Genomic DNA, 19,669 nt, shown 5'->3' with positions numbered 1-19,669 from the left:
GTGCCCTACACAATAAACATTTTAAAGAAAGATTTATAAGCACAGGGGGTAGTAAGTCCTCCTTTGAGCCTTATATGCTTCAATCCTATACTAAAAATCTATTTTACATCACCATCACTTGAGCACCCACATTTTTATGAGTTAAGAATCTAGTATCACATGCATTTCAGCATTGAAAGGAAAGTAGACGACTTACTGCAGGGAAATAAGTGCCTTTGGTGCTTGAAGAACTGCTTGACGAGGCTCCTGTGACATGAGCTCGATCATAGGGTGGGCCACTGCTTCCCCCCATGATACTGAGGGAGCTGATCATTGATTTACCTCGAGACATTCCTGAAATGAAAGTGAGGATGAATGAGATCCATTACAATGCACGAAGTAATTTTACTCAGCATTAGGATTATAAAAACCAGTCAAACAGCCTGAGTTTAAAACATCAATATGCCCTTTTTTCCTAATGGTGACTAAAACCTTTAATGGAGAAGGGAAATGAATGTTCTCCAGAAGTGAATGCTTCCATTAAGAGCTTGGCCAAAATAAGGCCAAGAATAGCTCCCACTTACTTCCCCTAATGGAAGCAGAGCTCTTCAAAATGAGAGGTTTTAATTTGAAGGGTAAAAGCGGAGGCTGTAAAGTATGGTAGATCAAATAATAAATTTGTTCAAAAAGAAACAAAATTTTTTTAGGACATGAATACATACAGAAGGTATTTCTTCATCTATTAGATACAAGTGTTGCTACAATCAAAACTACCAACGCTAAAGAATTTTTTTCTTTGTTTTGCAAGCAGTTTCCCAAATCCCACTCCCTGAAAATAGGTATGGAGACAAGGAAACAGTATCATTAACATCTCAAAACCCACATCTGTCCACTGAAAAGTTATATCCAGAATAAGTTAGTATTTTCAGAGGGCTTTTGCTAGGCATCTCTTTCTCCATATTCATTAAAAGGAAGACTTCTTTTCACATAGGGCACCAGGAAACGCTGAAAAGAAAGCTATCCTTCCCTAGAGCAATGTGGCCTACCTAAATGCAGAACGTGGGGCTAACCTGGTTATGCCTAAACCAGCCCTTGTCTCATATCATCAGGAAAAGTCAGCAGAAAACATAAGACAGTATATTCCTCCTTTCTATTTCTATTACCCAGCTACTTCCAAACCCATGTCTGCTAAAGGGAATCATTGGCCTTTTTTACTCTGGGGGTCAACAGTACTGGGGTTCTCCAGAGTAAACTGCAGAACTTGTGGTTTATGATTCTTTTCTGAATGGCTGATTCATTTAGTAGTGTGCATCCAGAAGTATAGTCAGAAGCGTTTAGAACTTTCTTTTTAGCAATTCCTATCAAACCACGCCTAAGTCCTTTTATGTTCCTGAGGCAAGGTACTAAAAGTAAAATACAAAAACAAAAAAATCCTTACCAGTTTTTAAACCCACAGCAACATACTTTGAAACAGACCCCAAGTAATACCCTATCTCCACAGTGGAAATGTGGCAGTCCTCCTACGATCAGTCTTAACTCACCAGGAAGAGAGCCTGATAAGGAACTTGGGTGTGGCACATAACCGAGGGGCACAGAGGCTGGTCCATGGACCACATAGTCATTCGTCATGGTTTCCCCATCTCCCTTCATACGTGGACACAACATCCTCTGGCAGATAAAGTATATCGTTCCAGACACAAAAATGGTGACAATCACTCCAATGACTGAACCGACTGTATTGGTGGCCTGTGGTGCTGGCTCTTCAGTTGGATCTAAAACAAAAAATGCAGTACAGTTATCTAATGGAAAAACAACTCTGTGCTCAAACTAACAAGGGGGCTTCCTAGCAGAACATGAAGCTACAAACAAAGGAAGACAACTCATATATGGTTTTCTTTTTTATGAATTTATATACACCACATCTCACGGGCATATGGATTAAATGCCACCGTTAGGAATCAAAATGAACTACCCTTAAGTGAACACAGAAATAAAACAGACTGGGAAATGGAACTGTAAATTGGCAAAAACGAAGATGATAAGCGATGTGTAGATTTAAAAACCATTAAGAAGCTTTAAATGCCTATGTACATAGATAAAATTTATTCTCCTTCATTCTGTATACTGTAAAACTCAACAATGGTATTTGAAATTTCAGGAAAAAAATTTAGGGCCATAAGGGATGAACCTAGAAAAGTTATCAAATGTTTTACCTGTAATGGTGAAAAAGTGAAAAGCACAAGTTAGAGTTTAGATCTGAATAGGACATTTAGGCCACGTGAAGGAAAATTAGGAACTAGATGAGCCTCAACTCTCAGACCCAATATGCTGCCACCTTCAGGCTACCTGGTGTCAGAGCAAGAAACACAAAGTCCCCAACCCCTGAATTCTAGTCAAAGAGCAGGACTAGAGTGTGAGAGGAGGACCCTGCCCAGGGTATCAGCTTCACTGGATCTGTAGGCTAGGGAGGCTTGAGGGAGCAGAGAGCATCGATATGAGAGTAGAGAAGGAGCAGACAAGCTTCCAGAATGCAGAGTATCACTCTTCTATCCAGAGTATTCCTCCCATCTGAATGGTGAAAATCGTATCTCACAACTGAGAACCCTTTGAATAACTTCCTTCTGCTTCATCTTATCCCAGATCTTCCATCCATTTAGCTAACTGACCCTGACAGACTACATGAAAGTGAGTAAAAATGACATCACTAAGCGACACAGTGTGTAAGGGCTATTACAAATTTAAATTTAGTTCATGGAATCTAAGCATAACCTCTCCTTAGTACTCCTGAGTAACCATCCCAACCTTTTCACTCTTTTTCGTGCCTTACGTTCCTTTGTAATTGCAAGAATCAAGAAAGAGTATTATATACTCGCCACTCCCAACGCTCGGCTCTGGGTTGTATCTTAACTCACCAAAACCAGTCTTCTCCTGTCACCCTGTACTGAAAACCCTCTGGCAAGGGCCCAAGTTTTCCTAATTGTCATTTTCAATGACCTCGTCGTCTCACTGACCTCTCTACACATTCGATCCTGCTGGCTCCGATTTTCTTCTCAAAAATGTCTGATCAATATCCTCCAAGACACAACTCTCTTAGTTTTACTAACTCTAATAGTTTTTTCTCTACTTCCTGTGTTGGCATCAATCAATCTCTTCTGTCTACCTCTGGCAGGTGTTTCCTAGAGTCCTACCGACCACCTACTGTTTTCCTCCTCCACTTACTCCCCTGCACAACTTCATCTGCTGCCACAGTGCTAAATGTCATCAATAAACTGGAGAGTGTCAGATGTCTCTCCTGAGCCACAGACTCACACAGTCAACAACTTCCCGAACAGCTTCAAACGGACATCCCATCGACTCCTTTCAGCCCCACACTGAACTCCTGCTCACCACCATCTGTCATGTCTTCTAGGTCCCAGAGGGAAAGCAGATACTGAAGGAATGAAGTCTAGTGTATGACAACAGAGAGTGATAGGGCCCTTAGCAAACTAAGAGTACATGCCTATCTCAAGGCATTTAAATTAAATTACAAACAAAGACAAATAGACAAAAACTACTGCATCAACCAAGCATGACACCTGCAGCCAGGATGGGGTAGAGTACCTCAGTCTTCCGTTCCTGCTACGTATCCTCGCCAATGGCTCCAGTCACTCGGTGAAGGACCAGCGGGCCAACTTAACTTACTAACTACATCTCCGGGTTACTAAACCACTTTTAGTGTGTTTTTAAATCCCTCTGAAGCCCATTCCCTCCTTTCCACCACTACTGCTGCCCCTCTCAATTTCAACTTTCATCATCTCTGTCTGACTACAACAGCCTCCTAAGCACTTTTATATTACAGATGCAAGGCACTGGTAGATGGTGACATTACTTGGCGGGTTGCGACCACTTTTAAAAAAATAAAAAGGAACAGACCATCTCAGAACGCACTCTACACGCCATGAGTAAGCGCTATTGCGATGTATCGTTTCTTTATGTATACACCCACATCTTTGTATTCCTCCTGATGTGGTCAAAAATAGTTCAAAAACAACCAATCTAACAGATTTCCCTTGCCAATAATCATCACCTCCCATCCACCTACTTTGCAGCTTTTGTACTCACCCTGCCATGCTTGTTTTTTCCTTAAAATTCTCACTGACTCTCCACATTGAGGGAGTACTGCCTGGGCTCTTTACAAGACAAGCCAAGTCCTCTGGGATCATCCCTTTACCAGAGTTGGAGTTATCTCTGGCTCACACCCTCAAGACACAACTGTACTCTGGCAGTTCCAGTTACAGGCGGTTTCCCAAAGGTACTGTTTGACTCCTTTCTGCTTTTGAACAGGCTATGCCTCCACCCGGAATGCAAGTTCTCTACTTCTCTGCATAACAAACTATTCATTGATCAACACCCAATCTTAAGTACCTTTCTTTTTTTTCTTGAGAGATTTTTTTTGCTATCGGGTGATCCTTGGAGAGACAGAGAGAGATCTAGAGAGAGAAAGTGAGAAATCACCCCCCTAGGGGGATGGCCATGCTGCAATCCCTTCACCCGCATTCTCCTCTTGGGATACACACACACCCAGCATGGGTTCCAAGCCACTAGGTCTGGGACTTGAACCACGGTTGGCATTTGCGAGTCCAGAACCTTAACCACATCATCTCTGGCCCCTACGTATCCTTCTTTTAATGTGGAAGATAAGGAAAAAAGTTTAACAGGAACAAATCACCAGTTGGGGAGGTGCTAGGGGAGGAGCTAGGATTCCAGCCCAGCTCTGCTTAGTTCTAACATCCCTATTCTTACTACTGTGACCCTGAGAAACTGGGTGCATGAGCCGATTATCCTCAGCACATGTGCTTGTTGTACACATGAACAGATTTATACATTCTCAGCAGGAGCCATGCTTACTGTAGTAGCACGCGCTTACTTACTTGAGAAAGCTCTTTAAGCATTGTAGTCACACAGAACTATGTGGGAACACTTCGAGAAAATAACAGGAGAGAGTAGGCACAGACTACTGCTCAGAAATGATAGACTTTATAGATTCTGAGCATGCTAATGGAATTAATAGATTCTGAAAGTCTGAGTACCCACTTGAACTTTGTAAAAGTACCAGCTTTAAGTCCTTATTATAGAGGACTTAAAGGACTTGACATTAATATCTGTTACTTAATAAGAAAAACTTTTAAAAATGAGTCTTGTTGGGCTGGCAAGTGGCGTGGTGGTTAAGGCACTGGATTACCACTTGACTGACCATGGTTTGAGTCCTGGACCCAGCAGGGAAAAATCACACTGGGCTTGTTTTCTGATTCCCCACACTCCTTCTCTGTGTCTCTCTCTGGTCAGATTAAAAAATAACAATAATATTTAATAAATATTCTTTTTTTTTTAAAGAGGTTTTTGCTATAGGGCACGAGTGCTCGCCAGAAAGACAGACAGACAGAAAGTGAGAAATCACCTCCCAGCGGGGATGGCCATGCCGCAATCCCTCTCTTCCATTCTCCTCTCGGGATCTTGGGCAAGCACGCACACACACACCCGGCATGAGTTTAAGCCACCGGGCACCGGGTCCTGGGACTCGAACCGCGGTCGACTACATGGGAGTTCAGCGACATAGCCATTACGCTAACTGCTGGTCCCATAAATATTCTTAATAAAGAAATGAGTCTTGCCTAAATTCCATTTATCAGTTTTAACAGGACAGACCTGCCTTATTCTGAATTTCATTTAGAATTATGTTTATCAGTTTAGGATACAACATTTGTTAGGGCATTGGCCAACAGTTTTGTACCTTAAAGAAACTATAAGCTGTTCAGCTAAGTCTAGGGTATATGTTGGCCCACGCAGCCTCGGGTTGCTATTTGAGAAAGCTCTTAAGTCTTATAGTCACAGAGAACTAAGTGGGAACACTTTAAGAAAACAACAGGGGACAGGAAGCATGGACTACGCTCAGAAACTAAGTGCAGACCACCGAGTGATGTCCAGGTATCTAAACTACCTAAACATTTTGAAACTTTAGTTATGGCAAAATAATATTCTTTTTGATGTCCCACTAAATGTTTCTGTGAAGATTTTTGTGCATAAGAAAACTGCTGTCTTTAAGAAAATAAATATTAAAACAAAAAATTCCTGGCACCAAAAACTAGCTTACTATTAATACCTGTTACTTAACAAGATAATCCTGATTATAAGTAATCCTCGCACTTAAAGTATTTTAAAACTCTTCTTCTGAGTAATTTACAAGGTTTTATTCCTACTTACAACAATCCAGTTCGTCCGATTTGTCACTGCAATCCACATTATGATCACATTTTTTGTGTTTTCCAATGCACTGACCATTGGCACAGCGGAACTGATCAATTAAACAAAGCACTGGGAAAAAAAGCATATGACTTTCTTAATTTCACCATCATGTAAAGCCAAATTCTAAAAAGAGTCAAAAGGTTTTGAGTACAAATTAAAACAAATTGCACTTTTAAATATTGTTAAATTATTATTCTCTGGAAATTTCCACTGGTAGAGGGAAATTTCACATATTGCTCTCATTTCTCAATTTTCAAAACTTATTAATCTGTATAAACCTTATGCACATGAAGTACACTGAAGCAATAATTGGCAACATGGTACTATGTTCAGACATGATCTGATCATATACTTGAAAACCCAAATCTACCCCTGAACCAAAGCAACACTGAATATTCAACAGCTTACGAGAAAACAAACTGCACAGCCAGATGATGAGGAACGTAAGATACCTTCACAGTTCTTCTCATCCGATTTATCCTGGCAGTTTGCATCTCCGTTGCATCGGAGGGCACCGTCAATGCACTGCCCACTGGCACATGGGAACTGGGACTCTGAGCACACCGGACAATTGAGTTCATCACTGTGGTCTTCGCATTCAGTGAACCCATCGCAACGCCAAGCCACAGGGATACAGTCAATTTCTCCCGTGAAACAAGTAAACTGTTGAGGAGAGCATGTTGGAGGTTCTTGATGAACAAGGGAAGAAGAGGAACAAAAAAATATGATAATGGTTACATAAAGTTTCAAACACATCATCTGAGTGAAGCTCATTTAACAACCAACATACACAAGACACTTATAATAAATATAACTTGCAAACCACTTCATTTAAGCAGAGAAGAAAAAGTTTTTATACTACTTCATTTAGATTCATTAAGCTAAGCTATAAAATTATAAAGCAGAAATCTTCCCTTAATTGTAATTAAGGTAGGATTTTAATATTTACAATCAATTACAATCTCACAAATAAACCTTGGACTAATCAATATAATCACCCATTTTCTAATATTTGAAACTTAGCTTACAACTTGTAAATTCTCTAAGGTTTTTAAAGGGTGGTTCATGAGACCTCTGTCAGAAGATCCACTAGGTCAAAGCTATTTTTATAATACTACAAACATGTTATTTGACTTTCTCACTACATTTGCACTGGTGCTGCAAAGGAACTGGAGGTAAAACTGTTGACTCTCAGGCCCAAGGCAACGGCATCAGCCCAGGCAAGTGACCCCTATACTACTCTACAAACTGAGTACTCACAGTATAAGCAAACAAAAGGTCAGCTTCACTTAAGCATGTTCTTGAATCATATTAAAATCAACCCTTGAATATATGTCTCTCCAGTATGTTTAATAAAACAGAAGGTGTGCACCATGTTCATGTCACAAATCTAAACATGACGGTTTCTAAAGGGAAAGTGTTTGAGTTGGAAACGTCACTCAAAGTAGAACACCATTTTTACCTGTGACAATAACCAGCAGATAATTATAATGATTTACACTTGGTATTTGGCAGAAATGTTTAAAAAATAAACCAAGTGAGCCTGTTACTTCAAGGAAAATAGTATTTGTAGCAAATTATAAAATTGGAGCTTGAATTGAGTATGAAATTAGAATTTTGGAAAATGTGTATCTAATGCTGTAAGTCTGACAGATTCCTCTGGTGAGATTACATTTAATAAATAAGAGTTTTACATATTATATAATGAAATAAGTCAAAATCTAAACATCTGGGAACTTGTGAAAGTAATTTTGGTATTTCCAAATGACTAAGGTATGAGGTTACAAAATCATGCTTTGGTAATAGATAAACTCAGAGGATAGTATTAATTAGTAGTTTTCATATATGAAAAGCTAATAGATATGGTTTCGAATTCCACACAACTAAACATACAAGAAACTACCACTTGTCAAGTGGTAAAATAAATAAAATCTAAGATGAATATATATAGTCTGAAGAGACTATTACAGTCTTTCCATTTTCTAACTAAAATATCTGTGAGGACAAATTTTCACGTATTTCAACCAAAATGACATGATACAACAGACTGAATGCAGGAGTAGGCATGAGAATCTAGCCCAACATTAAAAAGATTTACAAAAATATAAAGCAATGCTATTCTTCTCACTAAAATTATTTTTGCTTTAGAAAATGTAGGTAATTTTCTTAACATACTTCATTTATGAAAACATGTTATTCTTAATAGTTTTTAAAGTTCTTGGTTTTAAATTCAAGTACAGTAAGTACAGATAAATATAACCCATGTAAACCAAAATTCAGGGTCTTCAATAATTTTTATAATGAAAAATATATGCTGGGACCAAATAGTTTGAGAATTGCCATTTGAGGCTGATTTGGTTCCTAAGGAGGAAATGAGGATCTGAGGGGCTAAGTGACAGCTCAGGGTCACACAGCTTCCTCTTAGTAAGTGATGAGATGAAAAAATAAGGGCAGTCTCCTCATGTTAGCCCACTGTCTTTACTACTCTACCACAGGCAGATTTCTCATAAAACCTGCGTAGTTAGTAAATTCCCTAGAGAACACAACTTTATTACATGACCATGAATTACAAAATTCTTTGAGAGAATACCACAGATTACAGGTGAACATTTTAAATGAGAACACTGAGGAATGATTTTGAGTCTATTACATCAGTCAGAGCTGTATATACTCAGTTGTTTAACTTAATAATTTTCTGACCATTAAAAATTACACTGTTTAGGCCAGTAGGTGGAATGGTGGTTAGGGCGCTAGATTCCCATATGGTTTACTGTGGTTCGAGTCCCAGACCTGGCAGCTTGAAAACCACAACAAAGAAATAGATAAGAAAATGTTTTTAAACAATTATTCTTTTTAAATTTCTACCATATAGCACATAAAATAGCATGATACAATCATTATCCTCCAGTTGAATTAACTTAGAATTATCACCAGAGGAGGATTTCTGAATTAAGAGTATGAATACCATATGATGCTTGATACTGCCATACAATGACTTAATAAAGAAACATGCCAATCTCTTACACCTAAGTGATTAAACCAATAGCACTACAACAGTATCATTACCATCAGTGCTACCTTTAAAAAACATTATTTTTTTTTACTAGATAAATAAGTAATAAAAACAACAGGAGACTGCTGATGCATTTAAACAAAAAATATTCTTTTCATAAGAATCGTTCCCAACAATGATACATAAACTGACAGACTCTAGGATTCACTGGAGGGAGATTATATAAGATAGAATTTATCTTCTTACTCTCTGAGGGTGAAAAGCTACTTTACTATTAGAAAACACATCATTCACAGGCTAAGTTTCACAGGCTGAAAATGTGGTAATGTATACACAATGAATTACTATTCAGCCTTAAAAAAAAAAAAAAAAAGACAGAAATCCTGCCAGTTGCGACAGTACAAATTAAAGTGGAGGATATTGTTACCTAGAACAAGCTGAGCTCAGACAAATACCTCATGATCTCACTTACGTGAAAAGTGTAAAAACGCTGAACTCATACAAACAGAGAATGAAATGGTGGCTAATAGAGGGTGGAGTTAAAAGGACTGGGGAGAAGGAAAGAAAATAACCCAGAAGCCTAATACAGCACAAATTAATGGAAGACACGTGCCTAATTTAACTTAGGAGAAAGAGCGACTTTGATGCCTAATCATAGAAGGCTATTCTACCATACGGGACACGTGGCATTTAGGCTTGCACAAGAAAAGTACAACATACTTACCTCCACACGAGAGCTCATCCTGAAGCAGCACCAGGTGCATGGGGCAAGAGCACCGTGTTGTACCGTCTCCTTTTACAAGACAAATATGTGAGCAGCCACCATTATCCTGAGCACAAGGGTGCTGTCCTATAAAACAAAAGAAGAAGAAAATAGAAGAGAAAAAAGAAAGAGAAAGGGGAAACGCTGTTAAAATCAATTATTTATGAACTACAAAGAAAACCAAATACAAAATTGGCTTTTATTTGCATATAGTGCAATTCCTCAGTCCATCCCCATACAATCCATAATGCTTACATGTAACTGCTGTCTTCATATATTTATATATAAAACATTTGAAAATATTTTAAGCAATATAATAGTATAGCTTATGTTAATATTCATGATCATGAAAATGAAAAGCTGATTACTGATACTAAAAAATAGGTAGGAAGAATGCTGAGATCTGGGTATTATCCTATTTAAAATATAAAAACTCGAGGGGCTAGCAGATACCCTAGTAGTTAGGCTGCTGGACTCCCGCATGGTCGACACTAGTTTGAATTCTGGGCCTGGCAGCTTAAAACTCACACCAGGTGCATGTGTGCGTGCATGCCCAAGATGCCAGGAAGAGAATGGAGGAAAAGGGATTGCAGCAAGGTCATTGCCCCGGGGAGTGATTCCTCACTTTCTGTTTGTCTCTGTCTCTCCAGGTGAGAGCGTACGCACCCTATAGCAAAAATCTCTTAAAAAAGAAGAAGAAATAAGAACAACTTGGGACAGCAGGTGGTGTGGTGGTTAAGGCACTAGACTCCCACGTGGCAGACCACAGTTCGAGTCCTAGACCTAGCGACTTGCTTTCTCACTTTCTCTCTATCTAACTCCAGTGAACACATATGTCCTATACCAAATTAAAAAATAGTAATAAATTAATGATTATTTAAAATAAACCAACTCTTCTGTACTAAAAGAGTTTAACTAAGAAATTCTACACTTCTAAAAGATGAGATGATTTCACTCCGAAAGTGTATTTTAGGCCTAGCGCATCAGTAAGGCAAGTGCCGTGTAAGAATGGAAGCCTTATGGCTTCCAACTACAACATTACAAATTTCTTTTCTTTTCTTTTTTTTTTTGAGACATTTTTGCTATAAGGCACTTGTACTCGCTGGATAGATAGAGACAGAGAGACAGAAAACAAGAAATCATCCCTCAGGGGTGATGGCCACGCTGCAATCCCTTTTCTTCCATTCCCCTCTTGGGATTTTGGGCACACACGCACACGCACCCAGCATGAGTTTCAGGCCGCTGGGTCGGGGACTTGAACTGCAGTCACCTACATGGGAGTCCAGCAACATAACCGTTACTCCATCTGCTGGTCCCTATAGCTATTTATTACCTGGTATTTGGGATAAAATAAATAAACAAATGACAAGAGAATGTTTCAAAGTCTATTTCACAAGTTGTATTTAAAGAAATCACTGCTTTGAATTTTCTACTTAGCTTGTGTTGAAAGTAACCTGACCTCTGTTACTACACAATACCAGTCTCTAATGTAGCTACCATTTATTATGACTCTTCTACATTAACAGTGGTCTTGCCTCAGTCTGTGCTGGTGAGACTGAGAGTCATTATCTACAAATGAGCAGACTGTCTAAAACAGACACCACATATTATATTGTAATGCACAATTTACATTAATAGTATTTCTCAATCTTCTAATTTTTTTAAAAGAGATTTTTGCTACAGGGCGCACGCGCTCGCCAGAAAGAGAGAGACGAAGAGACAGTGAGAAATCACACCCCAGGGAGGATGGCCACGCCACAATTCCTTCTCCTCTATTCTCCTCCCAGGATCTTGGGCACACACGCACACGCACCCAGTGTGAGTTTAAGCCACCAGGTCCAGGACTTGAACCACAGTTGACTACATGGGAGTCCAGCAACACAGCCATTACGCTAACTGCTGGTCCTTCAACCTTCTAATTTTTAAAAATAATTATTTACCTATTATTTTATTATTATTATTTTTAAAAATTCACCAGAGAGAAAGTGAGAAAGAAAATTGCCAGCTCCAGTTCTCAAACTGCAGTAAGGCCATGCGGAAGTCTAGCGTGTTAACCACCATGCCATCTGCTGACCCCAATCTCCTAATTTTTAATAAATGCAATCTTTTTATAAAAAGTTTCAAAAAATGTTTTTTCAAAATGTGAATCCATATTTAAAAGTTACATGAAAGATACTCTGTTGAAATTACATGAACTTCCATGAGATTTTCTCTTCAATATCGTAAATTGACTAAATGAGTAACTTAGATATTATGTCATACTTTGCTTTATTTCTACTAAATGTTCACCGAGAGTTATACAAGTCATAGCAAGATGACAATGATTCTGACTTTCTACTTCTCAAACACTGAACTTTACTTCTAAGTTCATGAATGGTGGGGTAGTATAATTAACACTTGCACTGAACAAATAAACACTCATCCCTTTATGTTCCTTTCAGGCTTCAATTGCTTAGAACGTGTTGTGCTGAGAAGTTAAGGAGTTTGAATAGTTTCCTTTTCGTACTCCATTTAACATTAACATCATGTTAAGATTAGTCACAGTGATTATTATGAGAGTACTTTTATTTTCTTCTTTTGTGCACAAGGGCATATGCACTGGCTAAAGAGAGAGACAGAGAAGGAGCAACAAGAGCAAGCCAGCCCACAAGTCCACCCCACAGTGGGTACGGTCATACCAAACTCCTTTTTCCTTCATTTCACCTTCCCGTCAGGATTTTGGACACAGAATACACATGTGCCTTACATAGTTTTCAAGCTGCCAGGGTTGAGAGTCAAGCCATGGTCAGCCATGGGGGATCCAGCTCCCTTTACCACTGAACTGTGGGGCCAGCCCAAAAGAGTACTTTTGACAAAACAAATGTACTGGCTTCAAAAAGGTAACAGAAAAAGTACAAGTCTATTTTGGTGCCAAAAATTTAAAAACAAACAATAACAAAAAACAAAACCAGAGACCAGCAGGTGGCAAAATGGTTACATCACTGGACTCCTGAGTAGTCAACCGCAGTTGGAGTGACAGACCAAACGGCTTAAAATCATGCTGGGCACGTGTGTGCGTGTCCAAAATCCCCAGAAGAGAACAGAGAAGGGATGGTGGTGTGGCCATTCCCCCAAGGGAGTGATTTCTTGCTTTCTGTCTCTCTGTCACTCCAGTGAGCACATGTACCCTACAGAAAAATAAAATAAAATAAGCCTCTCCCCACCAAAAAAAAAAGAAAAAAGAAAAACCCAAACCAGAAATCCATGCATAGTTTTTACATAATATTCATTTTCCATTTAGCTTCTGAAGATTGTTCATATTAATAAGAAGCTAGGCCAAGATGATTAGCCATTTTCAAAGGTTTTCAATAAGGACTAGATCTGCAGTGCAGTGGTTAAGCGCTATGTAGGAGGAGCCAAATCCCACATGGCCAAGTGTGGTTCAAATCCCTACTGCATGTGCACTCATGCTAGGACACTGACGGAAAGGAGGAACAGAAGAAAGGGGACTACGGTGTGACCAAGCCCCAGTGGAGGTGCATGCTCTCTTTTCCTCTCTTTCCTTTTGATGCACTTGGACACCCTCTGACATTCCAGAAGTTTTCAATAAGATTTAAAAATTACTGAAATCAGCAGGTGGTGTAGTTTAAGGCACTCAACTCCCACATGGTCAACTGCAGTTTGAGCCATGGATCCAGCAGCTTGAAACTTGTGCCATGCATGTGTGCTCAAAAATCCTGAGAGGAGAATGAAGTTGAAGGGATTGTAATATGGCCATCCTCCATGTGTGTGTGCGCATGCACGTGTGTGATTTCTCACTTTGTCTCTCTAATGACCACATGTGCCCTATAATAAAAATCTCTCAAAAGAAATTTTTAAAAATATTTATGGCTATTTTAATTTTTTTATGGCTACTTTTTAAAGTTGGAAATTGGAAAAACTTATCTAAGGAGATTACTTGCTAATTAAATAGTCTTCTCTGTTTACACACTAGTTTTAGTTTATTTTGCTACTAAGGTTAATTTATGAGAACAATATTCATTGTTGCATGAAATATAAGTTTTATTTAAACTATGGGGGATATACAGGAAAGAAAAGAAATAAATGCCTTGAACTACCAGATTCTCAAAGTCACTGAAGAAGATAAAGACATGACAGGCAGAGCCACTAGTGTACTCAAGAGATTTTTTTATTTGTCTGAAGGTGAATGGACTCCACAGAGAGAAAGAGAGTGGGTAAAAGGGACCATTTCCCATGGGGAATGGTCATGTGGCAATCCCTTCTCGATTTCTTTCCTTTTTGGGATCTTGGGCGTGCAATGCACATCATGTTTCGTGCATTTCTCAAACTGCTAGATCCAGACTCAAACCCTGCGACCGGCCATGTGGGATCCTTAACCACACCATCAGCTGGACCTTGGAGAAATTTTTTTAGATGAGCAAGATAATGCCCCTTTCCCCTCCTAGTTCATGAGAATAACATGTTTAATTTGAAAAGCCTCCCGGGTATGAGTCTGACATAAGGCTATCCGAGCATGAAGAGTTCAAAGAAATAGCACAGCTGAAAGTGAATGAAAATTGTGAAGATAAAAGAGGTTAAGATCTAAAACTGTATCTTGATTTCCTACCAAAACATGAGCCCCACGTTAACCAGATTAGCACTTACTGTATTCCTGAAGGTTCAGCTCCTTTACTGCATGAATGTCACTAAGCTGGGCGATTCGAGCCTGAACTTTGGTTCGGCCCTCTCGACCTGTCATGTCAATTTTTTCAATCATTTGTTGCTGTTTATCAATCCAATAGAGCCAGTTTTCAAACACAGTCAATCCCACAGGCTGCAAAATATTGGAGTCTTCTAATACTATCCGGTTGGCACCTTGGAAAAGGACATTCAAGAGAAATGACTCATGAGGATCAAGTCATGCTTCCAACAATTATTTACTGAATACCAGTTACATTCTAAAAGAACAGAAAAGGAAAATATAATAAGCTTTCTACCACAAAATTTTAAAATCATCCTGAGAAGATAAACCTGTGCTTTTTGAGGGGAGGAATGGAACGTTGCAGGCAGATTCCACATTGTATATAGAAATTGTAAAAGGGGCCAGCAGGTGGTGTAGTGGTTAAGGGCGCTGGACTCCCAGATGGCTGACCACAGTTTCAGTCCCTGACCTGGTGGCTTGCTTTCTTGCTTTCTCTCCCTCTCACTGTCCCTCTCTGGTCAAATTAAAAATAAATGAATAAACAAGCAAATAAAGTTAAATAAAATAATTCTTTAAAAAAATCCTCAATAATTGCGCCAACGTAACCTGAAGGAATATTTAAAAACTGAAATAAATGAGAAATCTGTATAATAATTAAGACAGTATAGCATCATGTAACTAAGCTGACCAAGGGACTATCAGAGTCCAGAAACAAACTTAGACCAATACATTCACCACATTCATGACAAAGGTGACGTTAGAGAGCCGTGTGGACAGGATGCGCCCTTCAATAAACAGTGCTGAACTGAAAACTTAACAATGTGGAAAAAATAAATTTTACCCTGTTCACATTGTACACAAAACCAGATCGCAGGGGGAATTACAGAGCTAAATGAAAAAGATTAAACAAAAAATTTTAGATAAAAAAGAAAAAACACAGAAAAATATCTTTGAGTCTTTGCAACAAAATTTTCTTAAAGAGAACATAAAAGATGCTAATCACAAAGGGAAAAATCAATAAACTGTACTACATTAAAAGTAAAAGCTTCACTTTCATCTAAAGACACCATTGGGAGAATAAAAATGGTAAACTACAAACTGGGAGAAGATTTATGCATTAAATATCTTTGACTAAAGATTCACATTCAGAATGCATAAAAAATTCTATACATCAGTAGACTTTCAAGTTACTAGCTCTTTTTTTTTTTTTTTGAGAGGTTTTTTGCTATCGGGTGCATGCGCTTGCCAGAAAGACAGAGAGAAATCACCCCCACACACACACACACAGGACACAGGCGAATGGCCACACCGCAATCCCTTCTCCTCCATTCTCCTCTCGGGATCTTGGGAATGCACACACAGGCACCCAGCATGAGTTTAAGCCACCGGGTCCAGGACTCGAACCACGGTCAACTATGTGGAAGTTCAACGACACAAGCCATTACACCAACTGCTGGTCCTTGTTATTAGCTCATTTTAATCTTATATAAACTGTTGTAGAGATTTGAAAATCGGGAAATATTCACCAATGTATTTCAAGAAGCTAATATAACTTTAATACCAAAGCCAAAGATAGTTTAAGAATGGTAAGTTATAAGCCAATTCCCCCAGTAAGACAATTTCAGCAATGCATTTTAAAAATGGATCATAGAGACCAGAGGATGGTATAATGGTTACGTCACTGACTCCCACATAGAGGACAATGGCTCAAGTCCTAGACCCAGTAATTTAAAATTCACACAGGGTACCTGTATGTAAGTGCCCAAGATCCGAAGAGGAGAAGGGATTGTGGCTTGACCATCCCTTTCGGGGGGTGATTTCTCACTTTCTGTCTCTGTCTCTGCGGCAAACACACATGTCCTACAAGTTGGAATTAGCTCGAGAAGAAAAGCACAGGTTAATAGATCCATTAACAAGACCAGGAGATGATATAATGGTTATGTTGCTGGACTCACACATAGTTGACCATGGTCTGTGGCTTAAAAACACAAGCTGGGAGGCTGGCAGGTGACATGGTAGTTAAAAGCACTGGACTCTCTCATGGTCGACTAGGGTTTGAGTCTCAGACTTGCAACTTGCTTTCGCACTTTCTCTCTCTCACTCTCACTCTGTCCCTCTCTGGTCAAATTAAAATAAATAAAATAAATGAATAAAGTTTTCAAAAAAATGCACGCTGGGTGCATGTGCATACATGCACAAAATCTTAAGAGAAGAATGGAGGAGAAGGGATTGTGGCATGGTCATTCCCCCATGGGTGACTGACCCATGAGGGTGATTTCTTGCTTTCTGTCTCTCTCTCTCTCCAGTGAGCACACATGCCCTATCACAAAAATCTCTCCAAAATAAATAAATAAATCTATTAATATAAAAAACTCAAGCAACAGGACTCAAAGACGGACTGATGTATATATTATAAGATCTGATATATCTAAAAATGATGGAAAAAATGGATACATAGTGGTGTTGAAAACTGACTGATTACAGAGATAAAAAAAAAAATGTCAGGTTCTTTATACCATTAACTAAAGAAGGCTATAATAAATCTGCAAATAAAGTACAGATCGCTATAAAGAAAACAATAAAGATGTACTAAAAATTAGTAAACAAGACCAAAGTGGAAAGAGAGACACTCCGACCATTGACAGAAAGGCTGAATGTTCTAAATGTGCCTGTCTCCCTCTCTCTCTATATATATAATATATATATCATATATATATATATATATATATGATATATATATGTATGTGTATATTATATATATAATTTAATAATGAATTAATATACTAAAATACATAGAGAATTTCTAGAAATCTGAAATAGAAAAATGGGCAGAGGCTATGAATAACAATTCGCCATGAAACAAAGTGACCAAAAAATACAGAAAAGGTTTTGTTAAACCTCAACAGCAAGTAGGGAAATGAAAATTTCACTTATAAGATATATCTTTTAAACAACTGGGTTGATAAAAATCTGGAAATCTGGTAATACCACGTGCTAGAGTGACAACTCTCATATACTAGGACCTTAATTGATATAATTACACTGGAGAGCAATCTGGATATATCTAGTTAAGCAGAATATATACATACAATTACACAGCAATTCCACTACTAGGCTTAGGCCATATAGAAGCGTTCAAATGTGTGCTCAAGAACATTTACGGCAGCACTGTTTTTAATGGCAAAAAACTGGAAACAGTTTAGACAGACAGTGAACTAAATTGCAGGAGAGTCATATAATGAAATATTATGGGACCAGCAGTAGGCGTAATGGGTATGTCACTGAACTCCCATGTAGTCGAACACAGTTCGAGTCCCGGATCCGGTGGCTTAAACGCACGCCAGGCACACGTGCATGAGTGCCCAAGATCCTGAGAGGAGAATGGAGGAAAAGGGATTCCGGCGTGGCCATCACCCCCAGGGGGTGATTTCTTGCTTTCTGTCTCTCTTTGTCTTTCTGGCAAGCACACACGCCCTATAGTAAAAAAACTTCTCAAAAAAAAAAAAATACATAAATATGTAATTTAGCAATGAAAATGCAGAGTTCTAGATCAATATGGATCACCCTAAAACTATGGTATCTCTGTTATGAGCAAGTTATGAAAGAATACACATGAGTATTTATATGAAGTTTAAAAAGCAAAAGAAAGCTTAAATTATGTGTGTGTGTGTGTGTGTGTGTGTGTGTGGTAAAAGTAACACATATACACACAATATGCACGGCACGAAAAAGAGCAAAAATTCCCCCTCTGCAAGAGGGGGAAGAGAACAGGACTGAGAAGGGGTACACAAAACCTCAAAATTTTCTCTTAATGTTTTGGTTCAAGGGAGGAGGGGAAAAGAAAGACCAAGACCAAATATGGCTGAATACCAAGATTTGACAAAATTGGATGGTAGGTATTGTACATTGTAGGTTTAAACTATTTCGTAATTAGTGGTGAAGAAAAATCCACATATGGGGAGGAGGAGGAAAAAACAGGAAGTTAACTCAGTGTGTCAGCAATGAAGAACCAGACAGTGGCACAGCAGCAATGCCACTGGACCCACATGGAAAACGCCTGGGTTCATGCATTAACCATGCTGCCTGACTGGGGGTGGACTGCCCCACAAGGACCCTGTTGGGGGAGACTGTCCCTGACTCTCCCCTTCCTCTCTCTCCCCTTCTATGATGGGAAAAATAAGTAAACTTCTTAAAAATTTGAAGTGTTAACTAACAACTACAGTGTTTTAGATAACTTTTTCTTTATTTTCTAAGCTTTATTTAGTAAATGTGTTACTTTTTCAACAAAAAAATAAGCATCATAAATGAAGAGAAAGAAAAGGAGAACTCATCTACAATACTAATAAAAGTATTAAGACACTGACATAGATAACTACCGTACAAATTAGAGATGATGTAAGAGTACGAGACATCAGGGACCAGCAGTTAGCATAATGGCTATGTCGCTGGACTCCCATGTAGTCGACCGCGGTTCAAGTCCTGGACCCGGTGGCTTAAACGCGCTGGGCGCGTGTGTGTGCGTGCCCAAGATCCCGAGAGGAGAATGGAGGAGAAGGGACTGCGGCGTGGCCATCCCCCCTGGGGGGTGATTTCTCGCTTTCTGTCTCTCTGTTTCTCTCTCTGTCTGGCGAGCGCACGCGCCCTATAGCAAAAACCTCTCCCAAAAAAAAAAAAAAAAAGTACGAGAGATCAGAGGAGGGAGCCAGACATGTAAACACACGTGCACGACTGGTGCACAACTGCTTAGAATCAGAGAAGAAAAAACAGGATGGGGGTGTTTGAAGATGAAGAAAAAACTTAAGATTTTTTTTTTTAAAAAAACAAAACAAGTGCATTCAAATATACAAAAAATAGATACAGGCAAGGGGGCCGGCAGGTTGTGTGGCGGCTAAGGGCGCTGACTTTCACATGGCCAACCGCAGTTCAAATCCTGGACCTGTGGCTGGCTTCC

At 39.0% G+C, this 19,669-nt stretch overlaps 1 protein-coding gene across 1 annotated transcript in view; it reads right to left on the bottom strand.

Annotated features, from left to right (window-relative positions):
* LRP6 (LDL receptor related protein 6) overlaps window positions 1–19,669 on the bottom strand; it is a 172,320-nt gene that overhangs the window by 11,165 nt on the left and 141,486 nt on the right. The window contains exons 16-21 of the mRNA XM_006164814.2: window positions 14,682–14,891; window positions 9,999–10,124; window positions 6,714–6,950; window positions 6,220–6,330; window positions 1,521–1,751; window positions 197–333 (exon numbers count right to left, since the gene is read on the bottom strand). Of these exons, the coding sequence (XP_006164876.1) occupies window positions 197–333; window positions 1,521–1,751; window positions 6,220–6,330; window positions 6,714–6,950; window positions 9,999–10,124; window positions 14,682–14,891 (1,052 nt within the window). The remainder of the gene's footprint in view (window positions 1–196; window positions 334–1,520; window positions 1,752–6,219; window positions 6,331–6,713; window positions 6,951–9,998; window positions 10,125–14,681; window positions 14,892–19,669) is intronic.

Source organism: Tupaia chinensis, unplaced genomic scaffold, assembly GCF_000334495.1.
Source record: "Tupaia chinensis unplaced genomic scaffold, TupChi_1.0 Scaffold143728_1, whole genome shotgun sequence".
NCBI lineage: Eukaryota > Metazoa > Chordata > Mammalia > Scandentia > Tupaiidae > Tupaia > Tupaia belangeri.
The sequence above is the reverse complement of the archived record's forward strand: the minus strand, read 5'-3'. Positions and strand labels throughout refer to the sequence as shown.